The sequence below is a fragment of the Magallana gigas genome, chromosome 4, assembly GCF_963853765.1.
Source record: "Magallana gigas chromosome 4, xbMagGiga1.1, whole genome shotgun sequence".
Classification (NCBI taxonomy): domain Eukaryota; kingdom Metazoa; phylum Mollusca; class Bivalvia; order Ostreida; family Ostreidae; genus Magallana; species Magallana gigas.
Window position 1 is genome coordinate 42,880,724 of NC_088856.1, and position 19,982 is coordinate 42,900,705.

The 19,982-nt window shown below is 32.6% G+C and overlaps 1 protein-coding gene across 12 annotated transcripts in view; it reads right to left on the reverse strand.

The window, feature by feature from the left end:
- LOC117680643 (carbohydrate sulfotransferase 1) overlaps positions 1 to 19,982 on the reverse strand; it is a 165,338-nt gene that overhangs the window by 112,885 nt on the left and 32,471 nt on the right. For 4 of the 12 annotated variants that reach the window (XM_034450226.2, XM_034450230.2, XM_066082513.1 and 1 more), the window contains 2 exons: positions 15,446 to 15,632; positions 9,208 to 11,397 (listed from right to left, as the gene is read on the reverse strand). The exons of 5 other annotated variants lie outside the window; for them this stretch is intronic. In XM_034450226.2, the coding sequence (XP_034306117.1) occupies positions 10,575 to 11,397; positions 15,446 to 15,632 (1,010 nt within the window). In that variant the 3' untranslated portion in view covers positions 9,208 to 10,574. Of the gene's footprint in view, positions 1 to 9,207; positions 11,398 to 15,445; positions 15,633 to 19,982 lie in introns of those variants that run through there. 3 more of the 12 variants (XM_034450234.2, XM_034450232.2, XM_034450233.2) reach the window with 1 other exon arrangement.

The window sequence follows — 19,982 nt, forward strand, 5'->3', positions numbered from 1 at the left end:
TGCAAATAAAAAAAAATAATAACGAGAAAAAAAAGATTATTTAAAGAGATGTTTACATTTGAAACAGCCTCATACGAGTCCAAAGTGTATAACGCTACTTTAAAAGAAAGAACTTGTTAAAAACCTTTTTATAAGAGTATTGTTTAAATTTTATCAGAACTTTATTTATATCTGTATCAAAGAACGAATCGTTTATAATTGGATTGACGAAAGTGGAACAATTCAAACGTTATAAAAACGTTTATTCTCGAAAATCTAAAGCGACAAAAATAAATAAATAGATAAATAAATAAATAAATAAATAAATAAACAGAGAGATTAAAATTTTTTTATACTTTAAGAACACTATCGCCAACCCTTTAATAAAATATCTAATAGGAGTACAATTAAACATTACAAACAAGTCTTTAGATAACAGGCAACAATAACTGTACTAAATACTGCCTATTATTTCCTTGAAATTATCTTCCTTTAACATGAAATATTTAAAAATTCAAAGGTCCATGCATCGAAGTTCAACAATGTTTCCTGTCTGAACATATTTTATTGACTAAACAAAAGGATCAGAAACAAGTTCTAACAACTTACAAGTTCCTCTCCTTAGATATAACAATAGTTGTCATGCATATGAATATAGAACAAAAGAAAATATAATAATGATACACACAAAGAAATATTATTTAAATCTCAAGGATTCGTCAATAAACTTTTGTACAGAAGCAAAAATGCTTTAGTTGATATGTAAAGGTAGGTTGTTGTTGCCAAAAAAAGGTAAATTAGTATCAGAAATAAATAAACTTTTGATACACCTCTACAAGTAAAATAAAACAAGCCGATTGCAGCTCGATACTGCTCGACTGAGTTACCTATTACCTAACGGACTGCAATCGACAGAAATATTTGCTTCTAAATAAATTGCAAAATCAGCAGTGTGTGTAAAGTTATTAGCATGACAGAGAAAATGTTCAAAAAGCATATAACATATAATACAAAAAATGGAAAACAAGACATAAAAAACGAAAATAAATGTAGCAGAAACGAAAATAAATGTAGTACATGTATAGGATGTATATACATGTGTAATAATATAACATGCATGAAAATATGAAAGAGAATAAACACAATACAATATAAATACAAAACAAGAGGCCCAGGGGCCACATCGCTCAAATGAGCAACAATTGCCTTAATTCTGATCAAATTAGCATTACAGTATCAAAATATATTGGCAACCTAGTACAGTAGAGCTTGCTGAAAAAAAAAGTATGAAAATCTGCCAATTTTTATCCACCTCTTTTTTTTGGTAAATACCAAGTCCCTTTTGTTGTTGTACCTATAAGAAGATTTTTCTCTATTCCTGTATATCCCCCCCATATCGTGGCCCAACTTTTCTCTAGGGATTCATGGTTTCATCAAACTTAAATCTGCATAACCTGTGCTTTCACACTAAGTACTGAGTTTTGGACCGAAAACTTCCCCAAACTATTTTTAAAGATTTTCTCTATATATTCCTATGTAAAAATCAAACCGCCATCCCGGCCCACCCTATCACTAGGGACTATGATTTTGCAAACTTGAATTAACACTACCCGAGGATGCCTCTACACAAGTTTAAGCTTTTGTGGCCAAATATTTTTTTAAAGATTTTCTTCATTATTCCTATGTAAAAATTCATCCCCCATTGTGGCCTCACCCTACTCCTGGACTATTATTTAAACAAACTTAAATCTATATGATCTGGGGATGCTTCCACTCAAATTTGGGCTTTCATGGCCTTATAGTTTTGACAACTTCAAGAAGATTTTTAAAGATTTTCTCTTTATATAAAAATTTATCCCCCATTGTGACCCCGTCCTACCCCTAGGGACTATGATTTGAACACACTTGAATCTACATTATCTGAGGATGGTTACACGTCAATTTGAGCTTTCTTGGCCTAATAGTTTTTAAAAGAACTTTTTAAAAAGATTTTTTCTATATAGACCTATATATAACACTTGATTCCCCCCCCCCCCCCATTGTGGCCTCCCTCTTCCCCCGGGGACAAAGATTTGAACAAACTTGAATCTACACTATCTGAAGATGCTTGCACTCAAATTTGAACTTTTTTACGGCCTAATAGGTTTTGAGAAAAGATTGATCAAGATTTTCTCTATATATTCCTATGTAAAAATCCATTCCCCCATTGTGGCCCCACCATACCACCAGGGACCATGATTTGAACAAACTTGAATCTACACTACCTGAGGATGCATCCACTTTAATTTGAGCTTTTCTGGCCTAATAGTTTTTGAGATGAAGATTTTTAAAGATTTTCTCTATATATTCTTTTATAAAACTTGATATCCCCATTGTGACCCCACCCTACCCCCGGGGACCATGATTTGAACAAACTTGAATCTACACTATCTGAGGATGCTCCAATTTTAATTTGAGCTTTTCTGGCCTAATAGTTTTTGAGATGAAGATTTTTAAAGATTTTCTCTATATATTCCTATGTAAAACTTGATCCCCCTCTTGTGGCCCCTCCCTTCCCCCGGGGACCATGATTTGAACAAACTTGAATCTACACTACCTGAGGATGCCTCCACACAAGTTTAAGCTGTTCAGTCCGAATAGTTTTTGAGAAGAAGATATTTAAAAAATACCAACAAATTTTCAATAATTCTCAATTATGTCCTCTTTAAAGAGAGCGTGGCCCTTCATTTGTACAAACTTGAATCCCCTTTACTTAGGGGTGCTTTGTGCCAAATTTGGTCGAAATCTGCCCAGTGGTTCTTGAGAAGAAGATGAAAATGTGAAAAGTTTACAACGACGACGACGACAACGCCGACAACGACGACAACGACAGACAACAGACAGATTGTGATCAGAAAAGCTCACTTGAGCCTTTGGCTCAGGTGAGCTAAAAATGAGCCGGTTTTTCCGAGAGTTTTGAGTAAAGCAAACTCTGCACAGACAAAATGGACAACACAAAGTAAATAGTAAGAAACGAAACACAGTTATTGAAGACAAAAGCTGTGTTTTCCAGGTATTAAAAATTTACAGAGAATCTATACACCCAACATTGAGTGTCGAGCGGGTGGACGTGAGCTTTTGAAGAAACCATTTTAAGGAGGCAGCTAGTTGGATTTAACAGTATTTAGATATGTTTAATGTATGTAGTATCTCTCTAAAGTACTAAGTATTGTATCTAATAATTTACAAATTTAGATATGTTATTTTAGCTTGTTGCCACGAGAGACGATTTGAATTTTATCAATATTCAATGAAAAATATTTCTATTTATACACCACTATCCCTTCATTGTACATAAATCATGTTATCTTGAAAAAAAAAACATGAAATATACCTTTGTTTCTGACTGAATCGTTGGAAAAAAACGATTTTTTTAGTTCATCAAAATATGAAAAAAACTACATGCTTAAAGTTATTTATATTTAGTACATATACACGAAAGTATACCGACGGGATGCGAAAAGGAAATGCCTCTTATATTGAAGTATAATAAAGTTCACATTAATAGCAGCAAAAGAATCGAACAGTGTACATTGTAACAGTCCCATTGGTCTATAAAAAAGTCCTTGAGAGATGACCCAAATCAATTTATGATGCTTTTCCTCACCGATTGATACAATTAGTGGCTGACAAAGTCATAAAATGTTGGCCTCTACATCTATCAAGTGTTGGGTTGAGTGACCGTAAAGTTCTTAAACGTCATCAGAAGATTATGGTTTGGTAACAAAGGAAAAGAACTAGCTATAAGTGCATCCTCCCCCTGACCCTCTCTCCTCTCTGTACTGACCTTTTTCGATAACTTCGACTAGAGCCTGCTGGTTTTTGTATATTCATTTTTGGAGTTATTATAAGTAATCACGATTCCGAAAATAGTTTAGCGTTCTTTGATAGTTACAAAATAAAAAAAAAGATAAACGAAATGTAGTTTAGAATTATTGTTTTATATTTTTATAATCTATTTAATAATTTCCAAAGAGTCTTTAATAGATCCAAAATTAAAAATAATAACACTATAACCTAAATTCAATACCCCCCCCCCGCCCCCGCCACATGGTTTTGATCATTTTGCATGAGATCTATACTATCTACTGAAGTTTCTGTTAACATGCAAGAAACAAAAGTTGTATACATTTTGTATATATGACATGCGGTGATAACGAACAGTGTTTAAAATTAAAACTTCAAATTAAAGGAAAATACAAAACAGAGCTCTCAAAGACGGACTTCTAAAAAGATAGAGGTGAGGATTAGGGACCGTGGAGGAGTGAGCGCTCGCCAAAACTTGTGCTGCGGGTATATAGAGAATGTTTGCGCTCTGTTGAACAGGCTTCTGGTCTAATCAGAATACACCCCTAAACTGAGAGAGAAAAATGTTTCCGCTATAGTGTTTTTGTGTGTTATATACTCTCTCTTTCTCTCTCTCTGAAAAATCAGATGTTTATAATTTGTGATATAAATGTTATGATACAATGCGTTTTGATGCAGAAATATAATTGTAAACTGCCTAATAATACATGTAAGATCATGCTAATTTAAAAAAAAAATGTATTCCCATTGAGAAAAATATTGACGTCCGTATGAAAATGGATAGTGTTAAGTAGTAGCATTCTTGCGTTGGTATAAATTAATAACATTAGCTCTTGTGTGAAAGCATCCTCAGGTAGGGTACATTCAAGTTTGTTCAAATGAGGTCACAACAGGGGGTGGGGCAAATTTTTATATGGGAATATATAGAAAAAAATCTTTAAAAATCTTCTTCTAAAAATCATTTGCCTAGAAAAGCTGTAACTTTAGTGAAGATTTCTCAGATAGTGTAGATTCAAATTCGCTATAAACGAAATCTTGAGGCGCAGGGTGGGGGCCACATTAGGAATCCAATTTTACAAAGGAAAACAGTATACAGTTGTTGACTGGGGTCGAGGGCAACAGTTGATCTGTCGGACCGGCTCGCAAACTGTTGCCCAAGGCCGAACTGTTGCCCAAGATCCGACAGATCAACTGTTGCCCGAGACACAGTCAACAACTGTTTTGTTATACTTCTAATCAATAACACGTTTTCGCGAAATGTGATGTCACCGGTCAACAGTCTTTTTTAACAGTCGATTTTAACAGTTCCAATCTAACAGTTCCAGTCCAACAGTCAAAATGCTGGACTTTTTCTCGTATAGAGTTATATTGTAACTGTTTTACAGGGATATAGCAATTCATTATGTTCACAAAAAAGATAGGTTATATGCAAAGATTTTGATATATTGCTGAATCTTTAAATTTTTTTTGACTTTGGCCCCTGGGCAATTCTTTTGCGTTCAGAGTTTGATGTCAGTTTATATCCCATAATTGAACAATGCTCTAGAACCTTTTTTGAGAACTGCAATGCTCAACATTTGATGTGCCTATAAAATAATCCTGATGGAAAAGAGACTTAACTAGAGACGAGCTCGTTGCAAGCAACGATTAGGTTTTCCGTCGTAGCTGCGTCATACTTGTGACGTATTACAAAAAATTGATAGCTGACCATAGTACAATATTAGATGTGTAAACACCGAGAAACAAAGTATTATATTTCTGTGACCGCGTAGATTTTACGGTGATAGAGAATTCGTCTGGATCTGCATCGGTCGTGTGCAGTACGAACCGGGTGAGGGAATGTTGGCGTAAAGTGTATAAGGTATAAGGTATAAGGTTGAGGCGCGCTGTGGGCCGTAAGCTCAAACGAAGGGTAGGTTTGCCGTATTCCCGAAGGTCCACCAGTATACAGTTCCAGAGAAATAAACGGGCAATTGATCCAGGATTCCACATTATTGGACGAGACTCAACGATGGCAACATTATAACAATATAACAGACAAACATGTAACAAACAAGTCGGATATGGCCAGTAGTGGCCTTCGGACTCAAGACTCTGGGAGAGTCGGACGTGGCCGGGGCTGGCCGCCGTATTCCAGACTGCGCATTGACAATTGTACATAACTATTCATAAGAATCTTAACAATGAGTATAAATTGACAGGTAATGATATAAGTAAGCTGAGTGAAAGGTTCACAGATATAAAATAATTGAATAAACTCAATGATTCTTTGATGTCCAAGAAATGAAAATCTGATAATTGCACAATGTTGTTTTAAGAGATTAACAGTCCTTGAGACATGACACTCTGTCTCTTTGAAATCACATATAAAGTCTGAAAAGTGTCATTCACTAAATAAAAAAGTAACTTTGTAAGAAATAAACTGTGAGAAAAAATTACGAAACAGATGTTGAATTTTACAAGTAAAGTCAAAAAAAATTATAATTGAACAGTGCATTTTGCTCGATGATACTACATGTTTATAAGCAAATACAGATATTAACACGTTGTCTCTAGTTTGATTCGCCGCATTTTATTCACAGAGTGGGACTGTGGTTATGCCCGGTACGAAGGTAAAAGACCATTGGCAAACGTTTTACACGCATTTTTATATCGAACGCAAGCGCAAATGAATCTCTTAGTATATATGCGGAGATCCTGGAAATTTTACAAGGGGTTTTGAAGAATAATTTTGTATTTCGAGGAGGGGGAACATGCGCGGATCAGAAAATTTTTCCGGGGTTGGGGTTGAAAAGTCAGACGGTTATTTGAGTTTGCCAAGGAATGTCCGAGGCATATTTGGTAAGTTTATAATGTACACGTTAATTATTGAAAGAAATTTCGCTGGGTGGGGGGGGGGGTGGGGTCTGGAACCCTTCCCCTTCTAGATCCGCGCACGGAGAAGACCGATGCCGGTAATTTTACTGTAATTTTAACCATTTTTATTTAATTATTCATGTTCATAATTATCAGAAAACCAATATTGCCTTTCAAAGCAGTTAAAACTTAAAACTTAAGATACGAACCATTTAGTCTCGGTGAGTATTGCGTCCGCGTACGAAAATAATTTTTCAAGAAATTCGGATGGACGATCTGTGTCCTAGGTCGTCCATCACATTCTTTTTCTGACTAAAAGCTACAGACCTGCAGTTAGAGATTGTTAAACTCTTATTGAGTATGTCAATTTGTTTGTCTCAAAGAATCATATTTTAAATCAATAAAGTTTTACCTTAAAAACGGAAAGAAATCGGGCACAATTTTCAATGTAAGCATTTTACAATTTTATGGTCTAACAAAATTTCAAGAAACAACTCTTCATTGCTTTATCCGAAATATTGCATGAAAAAAATTTACATCGCATTTTTTAAATTACAAAAGGATATTCAAAATGAACTTGGATTAACCGCTAACAAACAGACATAAAGAGAGACTAAGAACCAATTTCTTCAAAAGAAATTAAAAAATAAATCAAAATATATTTTTTCTTTGTATGCGTTAATGAAAATGTAGATCAGCAAGGGTTTCTTTGTCGTGCAAGCACCTACTTAACAGATTGTTACACGGGTCTACAACGATGACAAATATCGAAAAGGTAATATTGTGGGTGAAGGATGAATGTGTAGTTTGTTTTTGAAGTTTATTTTTGATACGTGTAATTATATTTATCTGGATCGGTTATGTTTTGTTAGTTTGTTTTGTTTATTAAAGAGGGGAATAGAGAAATGAGTAATTTCCAAGCACGTACATGTAGCATCGTTTTTGAAAGTGGGGGGGGGACTCATCCAACAAATCTTGACAAGCAAAAAACAAGAAAAAAAAGTTTTGAATTTTTCAAAGTTTTCAAAATTTCACTCATAATTTCATGATTTTCATACCATTTTTTTTTTACATACTACCAAAATGGGGGGGGGGGGGGCAACTCAATGATAATTCAATTTTTTAATGTAAATTTTAAAAAAATAGTTGCTGCGAGAAAAACTGGGGAGAGGACATCTTTATGTCATATAACATGTGAAACTGATTTTATTCCACCCACAAGCTTGAAATAATGAAATAATTTTAATGAAAACAATATAAATAGACGTCATAAATCCCATATCAAACGACATATTACCACTTGATTCTGCGCGTCTTTTTAATGAATTTATTAACAGCGGCAAATTCTAAAATGTATTTTTAAAGGTAATGTTAGCTGCAAGTCTGTAGACCTTGTATGAAAAATTTCGGATAGTAGTCAATTTTTCCGGGATACAGACCGAGCGGTACATATATGCAGCTAAGGTAACTAAGAATGATTCCAATAAAATACTTTGTTGAGTAATGCAAGCTTTTTAGAAAGCAATACTTATATTTGTTTAAAATATAACACCCAAATACTTCGTCTTACATTCGCTAAATGTAGAACAAGCTGAACAAGTATCAGTCTGACCGGCCTCACCATTAACATTGTTGGAATTTAATTGTCCTAGCATTGCATTGCTCTGCATGTACACAATTTCTTTTAAAAATTAAACACTTAAAGTGTTCATCTATATGGCTACACATAACGTACACACGTGATTCAAAATAACCCAGACGGAAAACGGTAAAGAATTCAGTCATTGAGTCTAAATTTTATAGAACTTGTAAAAAAAACACATTGCGGGTCTGAATGTTTGTTGATATGTCAATCTATCAATATACAGTTTGTTAATTATTTTCGATTGCTAAGGTCACAGCGTATTTGATGAACATTGAACAACATTTTTTCCATGCCACTTTTTTCCATGGAAGATAGCGAATACAAGTATAAATCATTTATAAAATTTATTTAATCACCTCTTTAGAATTGTGTATGGAATAAATAATTTATAAGTTGCTGCTGAAGGTTGTTTGGTATTTTCGTTTGTAGATGTTTTGCAAGTAAAAAACCTGAAACGCGGGGCAAGTCATAATTGATATCCCTAATAACCGTAACTTAAAACTAGCGGCTTTGGATTCAAATATTATCGTATACAAATATTAAGTTCCCTTTTTAAAATCATCTCCACGATGATAATTATATTATATCCATCGCAAATCAGTATTTTTTTTTTGGCTTTAAATAAATAATAGTAAGGTTTCCCGCTCCCAGCGGAAAACCTTAATTATAAACATAATAATATTAAGGTGAAAATGGATTTTAATTCAAGATCTACATGTATTACTAAGTATAGTAGAGAGCGCTAGTAATTATCTTCAAATTGCTGTATGAGCGCCTTAAGGGTCCCATTTTAATTTGTTTTATCAAATTACATTTTAAAACATCACCGAATAACATAGATTTTTTATATACACACACAAATAAATTAAAATTTCTGCTGTTCGAAAACTTTATTCAACGTTGTATAAAACATAAAACGACAGATTCATATCAAAAACTAACCAAACAATGAAATATTATAAAATCAATTATAATGAACACTGTAGGCTTCGTAAGCTTTTTATTGGAAAAGTGTCAAAAATTTGTTGGAGGCGGTATTTTTTTTTTACACTTGCATCATTGAATTAAAAATTAAAAAATTCCCTGTACCAGCACATGATGTTGACAATAAAGCTTCTGAATATAAAACACAGTAACAATGTTGATTTAAGACTGCCAACATTATCAAAAATGCATTGAATTTCTTTAAGAATAAATCTATCTTATGCACAAAAATGAGATTACTAAAATAAAATGACAATCTACAAATGTGACGTCATAAAAATATAATTAACCTGAGGCTAGAGGAAAAACATGGGCACCGACGGAAGTATAGTCAATATAGCATTACTCCGCCAAGATTTTGAAAGCACTGATAACTATAACGCTACCATATCATACTTTAGTACTTTATAACGTATCAGACGAGTTAAACATTTATTTTTGTACTAATAGAAAAAGGCATCGGGATGAAAAACTAACAAGGTTCTGAACATGAACTATTTTAACAAGAGTGATCAATTTAACATAGTGCGCATAAAATAACATAGAAAACCCGTGGAACGGCAAAATATACTCAACTGGTAAATAAAAGACGATATGAAATGAGTATCAAGTAAAAACCAATATTGACAACTAACAGCCAACTCAGAGGTAACGTGGTCAATGAATGAGATGAAGGTGACTTTGTTAGACGATTTTATGAACTAATGTCAAATAACTTTTCTTAAATCATGAGGCGATGACTTTATGACATACCCTTAAATAAATTAATTAAGAAAATCAAAGCACTTTCTACTAAAATAAGGAGGTATTTTCACTGGTGTCTATTGTATAAATTTAAGAATTACTGGGATGGCTACAGAGCTAAAGACCACTTCGGTATAGCTTCGGTCGGCTCTTGGTTCTGTTGACCATAACAATAACACTTTGACGAATAAATGTAAGTTCTTGCTACATGTATTTCAGTGCAACAACGAAGTAAATCACTAGGTCAGACTGAAAAATCAACAAGAGGCATCTTCTTGCCATGGTTTGAAGTACATAATCTCTTAACAGCATTGAAATCAAACGTATATGATACGAAGCGGTAATCGTTGAAATAGCCTGTCTTTGCAACTGATTACGGTTCTTTTCTTCTTATCCAGTTTCAAAATTATTGGTTCACTGACAAACCAAGGCACAAGCAGTTACTAGGCAACATGTGAGCCATTACACGGGGCATACATTATGACTTTACAATATGTGGAATAAAATATTGAACACTGTATCACGAATACCGGTATCCTATGGAAGAACTTGTTAGGGATTTCCATGATGTTTTCGTTACATTCAGTTTGTTGTAGTCCAATTGTTTATATCCCAGATTCGAGTAAAGAAAAGAGCAATGTTTATCGACGATTTTCAAATCATTTTTGTGGATAATTGATATCCAACGATAAGCATTGGCGAGGGCTTTTCCCCTGTCTGTACAGTAGTCACAGGCCTTAACGGGTCCTTGCATTAACTTTTTCACAAAGTCTCTAACACGCGTTGAATAATTGCTATGAAAAAATTTAAATATCTTTGGCACAACAATAAAAGGATTCTGGCACAAATTTTCATACACCACCCCTAGCATTCTACTTCCATGGCATTGTTCTAGTTCTTTATATGAATTTAAATTTGTAGACATGGTTTGACATAAGTCTTTTGAAGCAATTGATACATTTTTACCCTCCGTTATCTCCTGCTCGAACTGCGAATTTATTATCCCACGAGGATCTCGTATCAAATGAAGAACTTGAAGCCTAGGTAGCCATTTTAAAAGTTTTCCCGCCATGGACACCGTCAATCGAATTGTTTTCAACGTCCGAGTTTTCGACTCGAGACATTTGAGGTGTAATATTGGAATGCATTGCTTTACGAGGTCTAGTTTGCTTTTTGTGGTTTTGACTGGATTGATACACGAGTAATATTTCCCATGTTCAGGTGTGAAGATCTTAATAAAAGTATCGGTGAGTCCAGGAAGATCAATATTTTTGAAGTTGCATGTGAACCAGTGGTAAATCATTTCCGTATAAACCGATTCCAGCTCCTCTTTTGTGATATTTCTGAAATAGACCAATGAACACATCAAGGGAAACATGCATATTGTTCTTTGAATTGTCAATGTCATTTACATATGAAATATAGGAAAACTTCATAGAATTTTACCTGAATTATTTTACACGGTTTTTATTATCAAACTGCATATATCTGTAAACATCGTGCAATTTAATTCCATTCAAATCGTTTTGCAAAAAAAAAAAAAATCAACATGGATAAATAGGTAAAAAATTAAATTAGATGTGACAATACAAATCTTTATTTCATTGAAAAACAAAATGAGAAACAAAAGTCGACATGAATAACTCTAATTTTCATTCTGGGAATTAGTGCCATACAATGAAAACAGCACACTTATAATAATATTAATCGTACTTGCATCGACTGAATGTTGTAGAGAAGGGAGAGCATGAATCTAATGTTATAACGACAAAAAAAAAGAAAGAAAAGAAATTAGACAACCGCCCTTTTACTGTGTGCTTCACTTGATTTTTTGTAAAGTGTATTGCAGATGAACGGTTTTAAAAGTTAAACTTTTTTCTTGATTTGCAAGGATTATGAGTCTTCACTATTTAATCTATTCCTTGATCTACATGAGTTGGTGGGGGTAAGCGGGTAAGATAAATTAATACATTGTGAATCGACGCCGCCCTCCTCCCCAATATTTCACCGTTTAGGTACAAATTTGGATCCGCAGTTACTACCATATGTTATTGTAAAAACACAGGCCTTCAACAAGCACTTTTTGGTTCAAAGAATTTCATCGTCAATTGTTATGCTTTACATAAAAATAGTTCATGGATCTTTGAAACAGTGGGGTATGTATTACATCGACCTGGGACAACGAGTTTCGATCTGGATCTTAAGTAATTTTTTTCTTTTTCTTGGGAATAAAAATCAGTGTGATCATTTGAGAAATGAATTAATTTTATTTTCTTTCCGCTTCATTTCTCGAGTTGTTTTAGACTAACATGACGTTGATATTTTTAAAACAATAATCTATCATTTTCATCTCAGTTATGTAAAAGTTAATTAAAGATTTAATTTAAGGTAACAAAATCAATTGCTTTTCGCCATCGCCTATTTAAATTTGTAGATTCTTATTTAAATATCAGAAAAAATGAACGGTTTGAAAGCAAATCATTTTTTTGGTTTGGGGAAATGTGAAATTAAACATCTGTTATCGTATTTTTTTTGCGAGGGAGGGGTGAGAGTTTTGTCACAGTTTTACTCAATCTATATTTTCTAAAAGTCATTCAGCATCCTCCATGGTAAAAATTCACGTCAATTTAATTTTTCCTCCTGCCTTACATGGTTTTTTTGATAAATTACTTAGTTATATTGTTGAAACAAAACCATCCAACTGATAAACAAAATACATTAAGGATTTGCTATTTGCTCTGCAGATGTTCATTAGAACTAACTCAATCTATTGTAGCCTGTAAATGACAGACACTTCTCAGAGAAATGTATTTCCCGAGAGTGTGAAGTTAAACATTACTTTAGTATTCAGGTTCATGTATCTGTTAATTCGTAAAATGTTCCATCCCATACAAATTATAGAACTCATGCTTCGAAGGGATAGAAACCTATCACTTCTTATAAATAAAGAAAAAGAGGAAATGAGCAAAATCGATACTTTTGATGTCTCTCTGTTTAGACATTTCTATTGTTTTATTTATACATGATATAGACGTAATGTTGCGGGATGGTTTACATAGGTAAAAAGATCTCTAAATGAATAAATTTAATCAAAAAGAAGTATTGATATGTAATATATGGACCTGAAGTTAACACTCGAAATGTTCTTAAAAGTTGTCATCATAATGGCTTTATTATTGATCACACGTTGATGATAATCCAGTAATTAATACTGGTCTTGATATTTACTAGTAATCGACACCAGCTTCCTTAATTCCTTAAAGGAAAATGAGGTTGGTAAAGAAAACTCGTACGATTAACATAAATTCATCCAGTTTTCCCCCCAAATTTCATGCTTATTTTTACAGACCCATTTATTATAGTTAAAAAGGGCATGGTAAAAATTTTGTTCAAAAAATTATTTTTCTGATTTTGATGCTTACAATGCTTCAGTGAGGCATCCCTAATAGGCAACCAAAATTTGAGTGTCATTAGTTGAGTTAAAAGCAAATTACAAAGTGAAAATTTCAATTCTATACCGAAAATGAATGTGTTAAACGTTAGGAACTCTCTATCTATGCTTAAAATGAATAGGTTAATAGGAAAATCAGCTTGAAAAAGAGTTTTTATTGGTGTATTGAACCTACGTAAACATATAGGGGCATAAGCCTTATTTACATGACACAGATTTGTGGGCTCTGTATCTTGCTTTAAACTAAACGACTGACTCTCAAATTTAATTTTATCATTAGAAATGCATTCATAAAGCATTGTATCTAATAAAAATAGAAAAATAGAATTTGACTAAAATCATGACCATGCCCGTTTAAGATGTACAGTGGTAGCAACGTTATTGTTGACAAACGACACGCACGATTCTGATACACGAACGATCACGCACGATACACGAACGATCACGCACGATACACGGACGAGCACTAACTTACTGAATTTTTACGATACACGAAAACGACAAAACACGCAACCGAACGATTCTACACCATTAAACACGCAAAATCAAAATTAATTTTTAAGATTAGAATTAAGAAAACGTATTGCTTTAATTTGCATTGCTTTATGTTTGTGTTTTATTGAAAAGCGGCATGTACAGTAGCAATGCACTGTTTTATATTTTACGAGTAAACAATTTACACATCCATACCAAAAAAAATATATGATTCATACACAAATTAATTTTTTGTCTCCATAACGAATAATAACTTAAATTTAAATTAATTGAAGATAATGCATTAACTACATGAATTTATTTACATGCGAGTTGACTGTTTATGTAATCCAGGTCCCTTACGTACGATTTGATTATGCGGGATAGAGGTAAATTTGTTACCTTGTTCCATAGAATTTCGATTTTACACATTGAATATTTTCATTATTTACAGTACATAATTGATTAATATCTATTTATTCTAAATTTTAAAGCGTCTATAAAAAATTATTTCAAACCAATGTTTACACAATGAACCAGATAGGAATGCGTATCGTATTCTCACTTGAAAGAAAAACGTTGGGGATAACCGTTTAGTTTAAAACGGGGAGTGGGTAAGCTTGACCGCTTCATTCAACGTGTCGCTCTTGCTAATATGATTAAAATTATGTGTCAAGACACAATGGATGCTTGATATAGGCTGACTTTAACATTATGCAAAACTAACTCGACCGAACAAAGGATTGAATTAGCTGTGGAAATACTTGATAAATTTATTTAACCACGAAAGAGAGAATAAATGCTAACAACCGTCAATGTTTTTCTATAAAAAAAAGTTTAAAATTCACATTGTTTTACAAAAAATACTTCTCGTTGTTATAAGAATAAATCCTGACATTCCGTAAAAAAATAACAAAACGAAAAAACGAACGAACACGCACGGTAAAAAACGCAAACTATTTTTCCTGATACATGCACGATCCAGCACGTTACACGAACGATCACCCACGTTACACAAACTATTTAACACGATTGGCTTGTCAACAATAACGCTGTTACCACTGTACATCTATGCGACACCCCGAATTACATGTCACAAAAATGTTTAAAAAAAACTTCATCCAAAACGCAAAAAAATATAATTTAAAAATCTAAGAGGTTCGGACTTAAAATTCACTTTGACATGTCTAATGTATTCGAGTTATCTGTCTTCGAGATATCGAAAGTCAACTGTAGAATGGTTTATATACAAAAAAGTAATGAGTTACATGCTGACCATGATATTACCACAAACGAAACGAAATTAACTCCAAACACAGTGTCACAACCCTTCAATCTAATTAATCACAGTTATGATGAAAATTAAGCTTAATTGTTCGTTCTTTGATTTCGACAAGATATTGCATGTTGCAAAGCTTTGATTCGGTTCCGAGCCGTTTGTTATCGATTTTAAATTCTCTACACACCTAATCGTTCCATTGAGAAACTGCACGGGTCTGTTTTCCTGCACGGCGATCGTAATGCCATGGAGGGGCTCAAACTGATAAAAATCAGCCTCTGTGTGCCGCACAATGTCCGCCGTGAGAGTGGACCCCCCTCTCATATAGGCTACCACCAGCCGCATCCGGGTATTTTCTGTGATGTAATAGTGGTCTGTTGAAATATGAAAAATAAAAATCGTTCCATTCCTCCATTATGTTAATGAATAGTCAACAAATTATTCGTCAGAACGAACTCACATTTAAGATATCTTAAGACATAAATTTTGGTTTTCTAGCTAAAAAATTCCAAATACGTTAGCTTTACAAATTCAATATTTCACAAAATCCTTAAGGACGTTGGATCCTGCAATCAAAAGTCTAAAAGCTTTTTTCTAAAGTATTTTTTAAAAACTTACACACAAAGCTTAACCAAAATTCAAAACAAAATTTTGGGGTCTATATGCTTCATTTGGTGCTACGGTGTATTTAATATGACCTTTCTGCACTAAAAGTGCAAATTGCTCATAAATCGCTTTTCCCTATATATTTTATAATCGGCATAAACCATGGCACCAAATACAAATTTATACTATTTAAAACAAATAAGATTAAAATTATCATAAAGAAAAATGTTACAATTTCTTCACCTAATTGGTATTTTAACCTTTTTGCACTGATAAAACGCTATTTTTATTCAGTACCAATTCACATGTAATAAATTATTTAACAGTTTCAAACTTTTTCTCAAAATTTGATAAAATTTTCAGAAAAATCTTAAAATTTCAGAAAATAAAACAAAAATATGGGTCTATAGTGTAAAATTTGAGGTATGAAATAAGCTGATTTTAGGCAAAAATTGGGATTCATTTTTACTTGACTTTTATGAAATATAAGTTAAATTTGCTAATATGTATCGATAAAAAATATTGAAAAATTGTAAAATTATGTTTTATGTAACAAAATGAAGAAATCATAATGCTCAAACTATCTGGAAATTTTGTTCGAACTGAAAATAAGGAAGCTAAAATGACGGTACTCTAAAACAACTGAGTTATGAAAAATGTTCATTTTCTTATTAAAAACCTTCCGCCACAAAATATAGTCCCAAACTAAACTCTGTAAATATGTAATTTTTCCATTACTATTTTATTTAAGATAGTTTAATTGGCATTATTAAATTTGAATTTATGGGTAGAATCAGTTTATGATGCATAATTTCTAGAATAGATGTGACCCAAAATGGCTACTTAAAAACTGAGGAACGAACCTCTTTAAGATACAGAGCTCTTCTCTTAAAAAGTTAACATCCAGGCCTTTTAAAACGATATCTTTAGATTTATAAAGAAAACAATGAATATATATCGTTTGAAGCAATATTAGCAAACGTATTTTTCCTGTCATTAGAAGACGTATTTTTTTCAATCAACACTTTTATAACGGTGGGTAGAAAAAAAAGTATTTAATAAAGTAAAAATTAATTTTTTATGGAGGTCTCAAGTGATAAAGAAAAAGTTCGGAAAATGTTAAGTTTGAGGATGATTAAACAAAATAATGTGTTTGGGAAGATTTTTTTTCAATTATAGCTCCAATGAATTGTTTAACAACCAGCCTAGTTATAGAAAGAAATATATTATCTATGTTCCGATATGGCACAAATCCTGCATTCAATTACACTTAATTGCCAATTAATCTTTCTTCATTAAACATATGGTACCAATGTTGTTTAAATGAGTTTTTTTAATCTGAAAAGGAAGCTTTTGAATATAAAAAAAATTATTTATATACGTTAAATTTGTCTAATGTATACGTCATGTAATTCAACAGTATTATCAGTGCTTTTTCAAAGTTTTTAAACTCGGACTTTGTTGAAAGAGTAAATATAAAAAAAAATCATTATTTTTTACTGATGTATTTTGGAATGATTTTATTGATGAAAAATGTACCTAGGCAATTTCTTAAACTTTGATTTACACTGATGTGGTCCCACCTGCCATATAAGACTGAACAATAAATTACAACATGGACAAAACATGCGCACAGGGATGTATATTTCGCTGAAACAGCGTCAATTTCACACAGCAGAGCAGATATTGACAAACAACTTTCCGGTTTTGACAGTCTATGAATATTAATATATTGAATATCAGCATCTCTTAGCGAATTAGAATATAAAGGAGATCAATATGATAATCTGGCAGCTTGTTTTGGTGAGCAAACTAGATAGTAACATCCCACAGAAAGTCCAGGCTCTTTTTAAAACGCATCTAAAACTAGGTTCTAGGTCACTCGTCATATTATAAAGCTAAGTTACGTTGAGTTCATAATTTTGAATGAACCTTCGATAAAATTAAGCGTGCATTAAATTAAACAATATATTACTCTCTCAAATACAAAAGAAGTAATAATTTATTCAGAGAAAAAAAATTGAATAAACACTATTGCCAATTTCTTGTAAAGGACTAAATTATGAAGTTTTTAACACGAACCCCCCCCCCCCTCCCCCCCCCCCCCAATCCAGAAATGATTTTGCCACGATCGGTGACTATGTTCACTTCATGTTCCATAAACTATATCCTCTAAGGAAATAATTTTCAGATTGCTTTAAAATTTACAGAACTGAACTTAAAATCGGAAGATATTCCAAAGTATAAATTTTTATCACATTACGCCGTTTTTTCAAAATTAATTCTGCATATATGATATTCCCTTTGGATTAACCCTTGTAAAGCTCATAGCAAAAACTCAGAACATTAATGGACCAGACTTGCATATATTTGCACACATCCAAAACATTTAAATGTTGCACAGAGTATACCTTAGTCCACATTCATACCAAAATGCATTTTCCTTTAACATTGGTTCCCCTATTGATATAATTACAATGCAAGATGCACCTTTTTCGTAGTTGTCAAAGACTTCAGATATTTATGATTAACCACAACTTGTTGACTCTCGGCTGATTGAGATGAAAGGGAATTCGTTATGTAAGAATTATACAAAATAAGGAAATAAATCTAAACTATTATGAAGGTATGTGACGCACATACACCGTGGTGAGGTAATATTTCTTTTAAAATATGTTTTAGAATCATTAGTCATATAGAAAACCTGTCCTAATTTATGTTGATGTGTTAGGCGTTAACTACCAATCTGCTTCGATGATTGGATATTAAATCTTGTCATTATTTACCCGTAGAAATGTTTTATCGGCGTTCTACATCAGTTACATGTACATTAAAGGGGCATGATAACAATTTTGGTTAAATTTCATTTTTCTGTTTTTATTATTTGCAATGCATTAGAAATGTATTTCTAATGATCAAATGAAATTTGGGTGCCAGTTGTTGAGTTCTAAGCAAGATACAGGGCTCACAATTCATCGTCATGTTAACAAGGCTCGTGCCCAATTTTTGTTTACATAGTTTCAATATACCAGTAAAAAATCTTTTAATGCTGGGTTGTCTATCTTATTATTCATTTTAAGCATAAAGAAACAGTTCCTTACGATTAACCATGCCCCTTTAAATAAAAGGCCTTGCCATATCAATTAAAACAGAATTAAAGGGGTATGGTCACGATTTTGGTCAACAATTATTTTTCAATTTTAATGTTTACAATGCTTCAGTAAGGCATTTTTGATAGGCATCCAAAATTTAAGTGTCATTTGTTGAGTTTTAACGAGTTACAGAGCTTACAATTGTTTGCTATGTAAACAAAGCTTTTGTTTACATTCTGAATGTGAAAGTAAAAATTCCAGTTTTAGACCTAAAATGAATGTGTTAAACGTTAGGAATTGCTTATCAATGCTTGAAATGAATAAGAACATAGACAAATCAGCTTGAACAAGATTTTTTACTGTTTTACTGGTATATGGAACCCACATAAACAAAAACAGGGCACGGGCCTTGTTTACATGGCAAAGAACTGGGAGCCCTGTATCTTGTTTATGCCTCAACGACTGACTCTCAAATTTCATTTGATCATTAGAAATGTATTCCTAAAGCATTGTAAATAATAAAAACAGATAAATAGAATTTGACCAAATTTATGACCATGTCAATTTAACGTAGGTAAATTTATTACTAGGGTATAAATCGCGCTTACATTATTGTTATACCAATACAATGTACATCACACTTCGCCGTAATAATAGAAAAAATTTCAAATGCAAGTATAAACAATTTTCCAACGTTTAAACTGTAACTGTTCTTATAAAAAAAAATATTAGTCATATGTACATGTTATAATCATTTCTCTTTTATTATGGGCAAGGTACATTTAAAGTCTATTTCCTACCCTCATATATGTTTCAAAAAACTACTCGAAGACAAACATGAGATATTCAATTGGACTGTTTTACATTTACAGCACGAGTTGAGAATATATATATGTCTTGAGAATATGTCTATGAGTTGAGAATATATATACGCCTTATAATGATTACGCAGTTAAGTGTTTTCCTTCATATTTGTAAGTAATGGAAGTCTTTGACAAAATCCTTTTTATATCGCTTTTTGTAGTA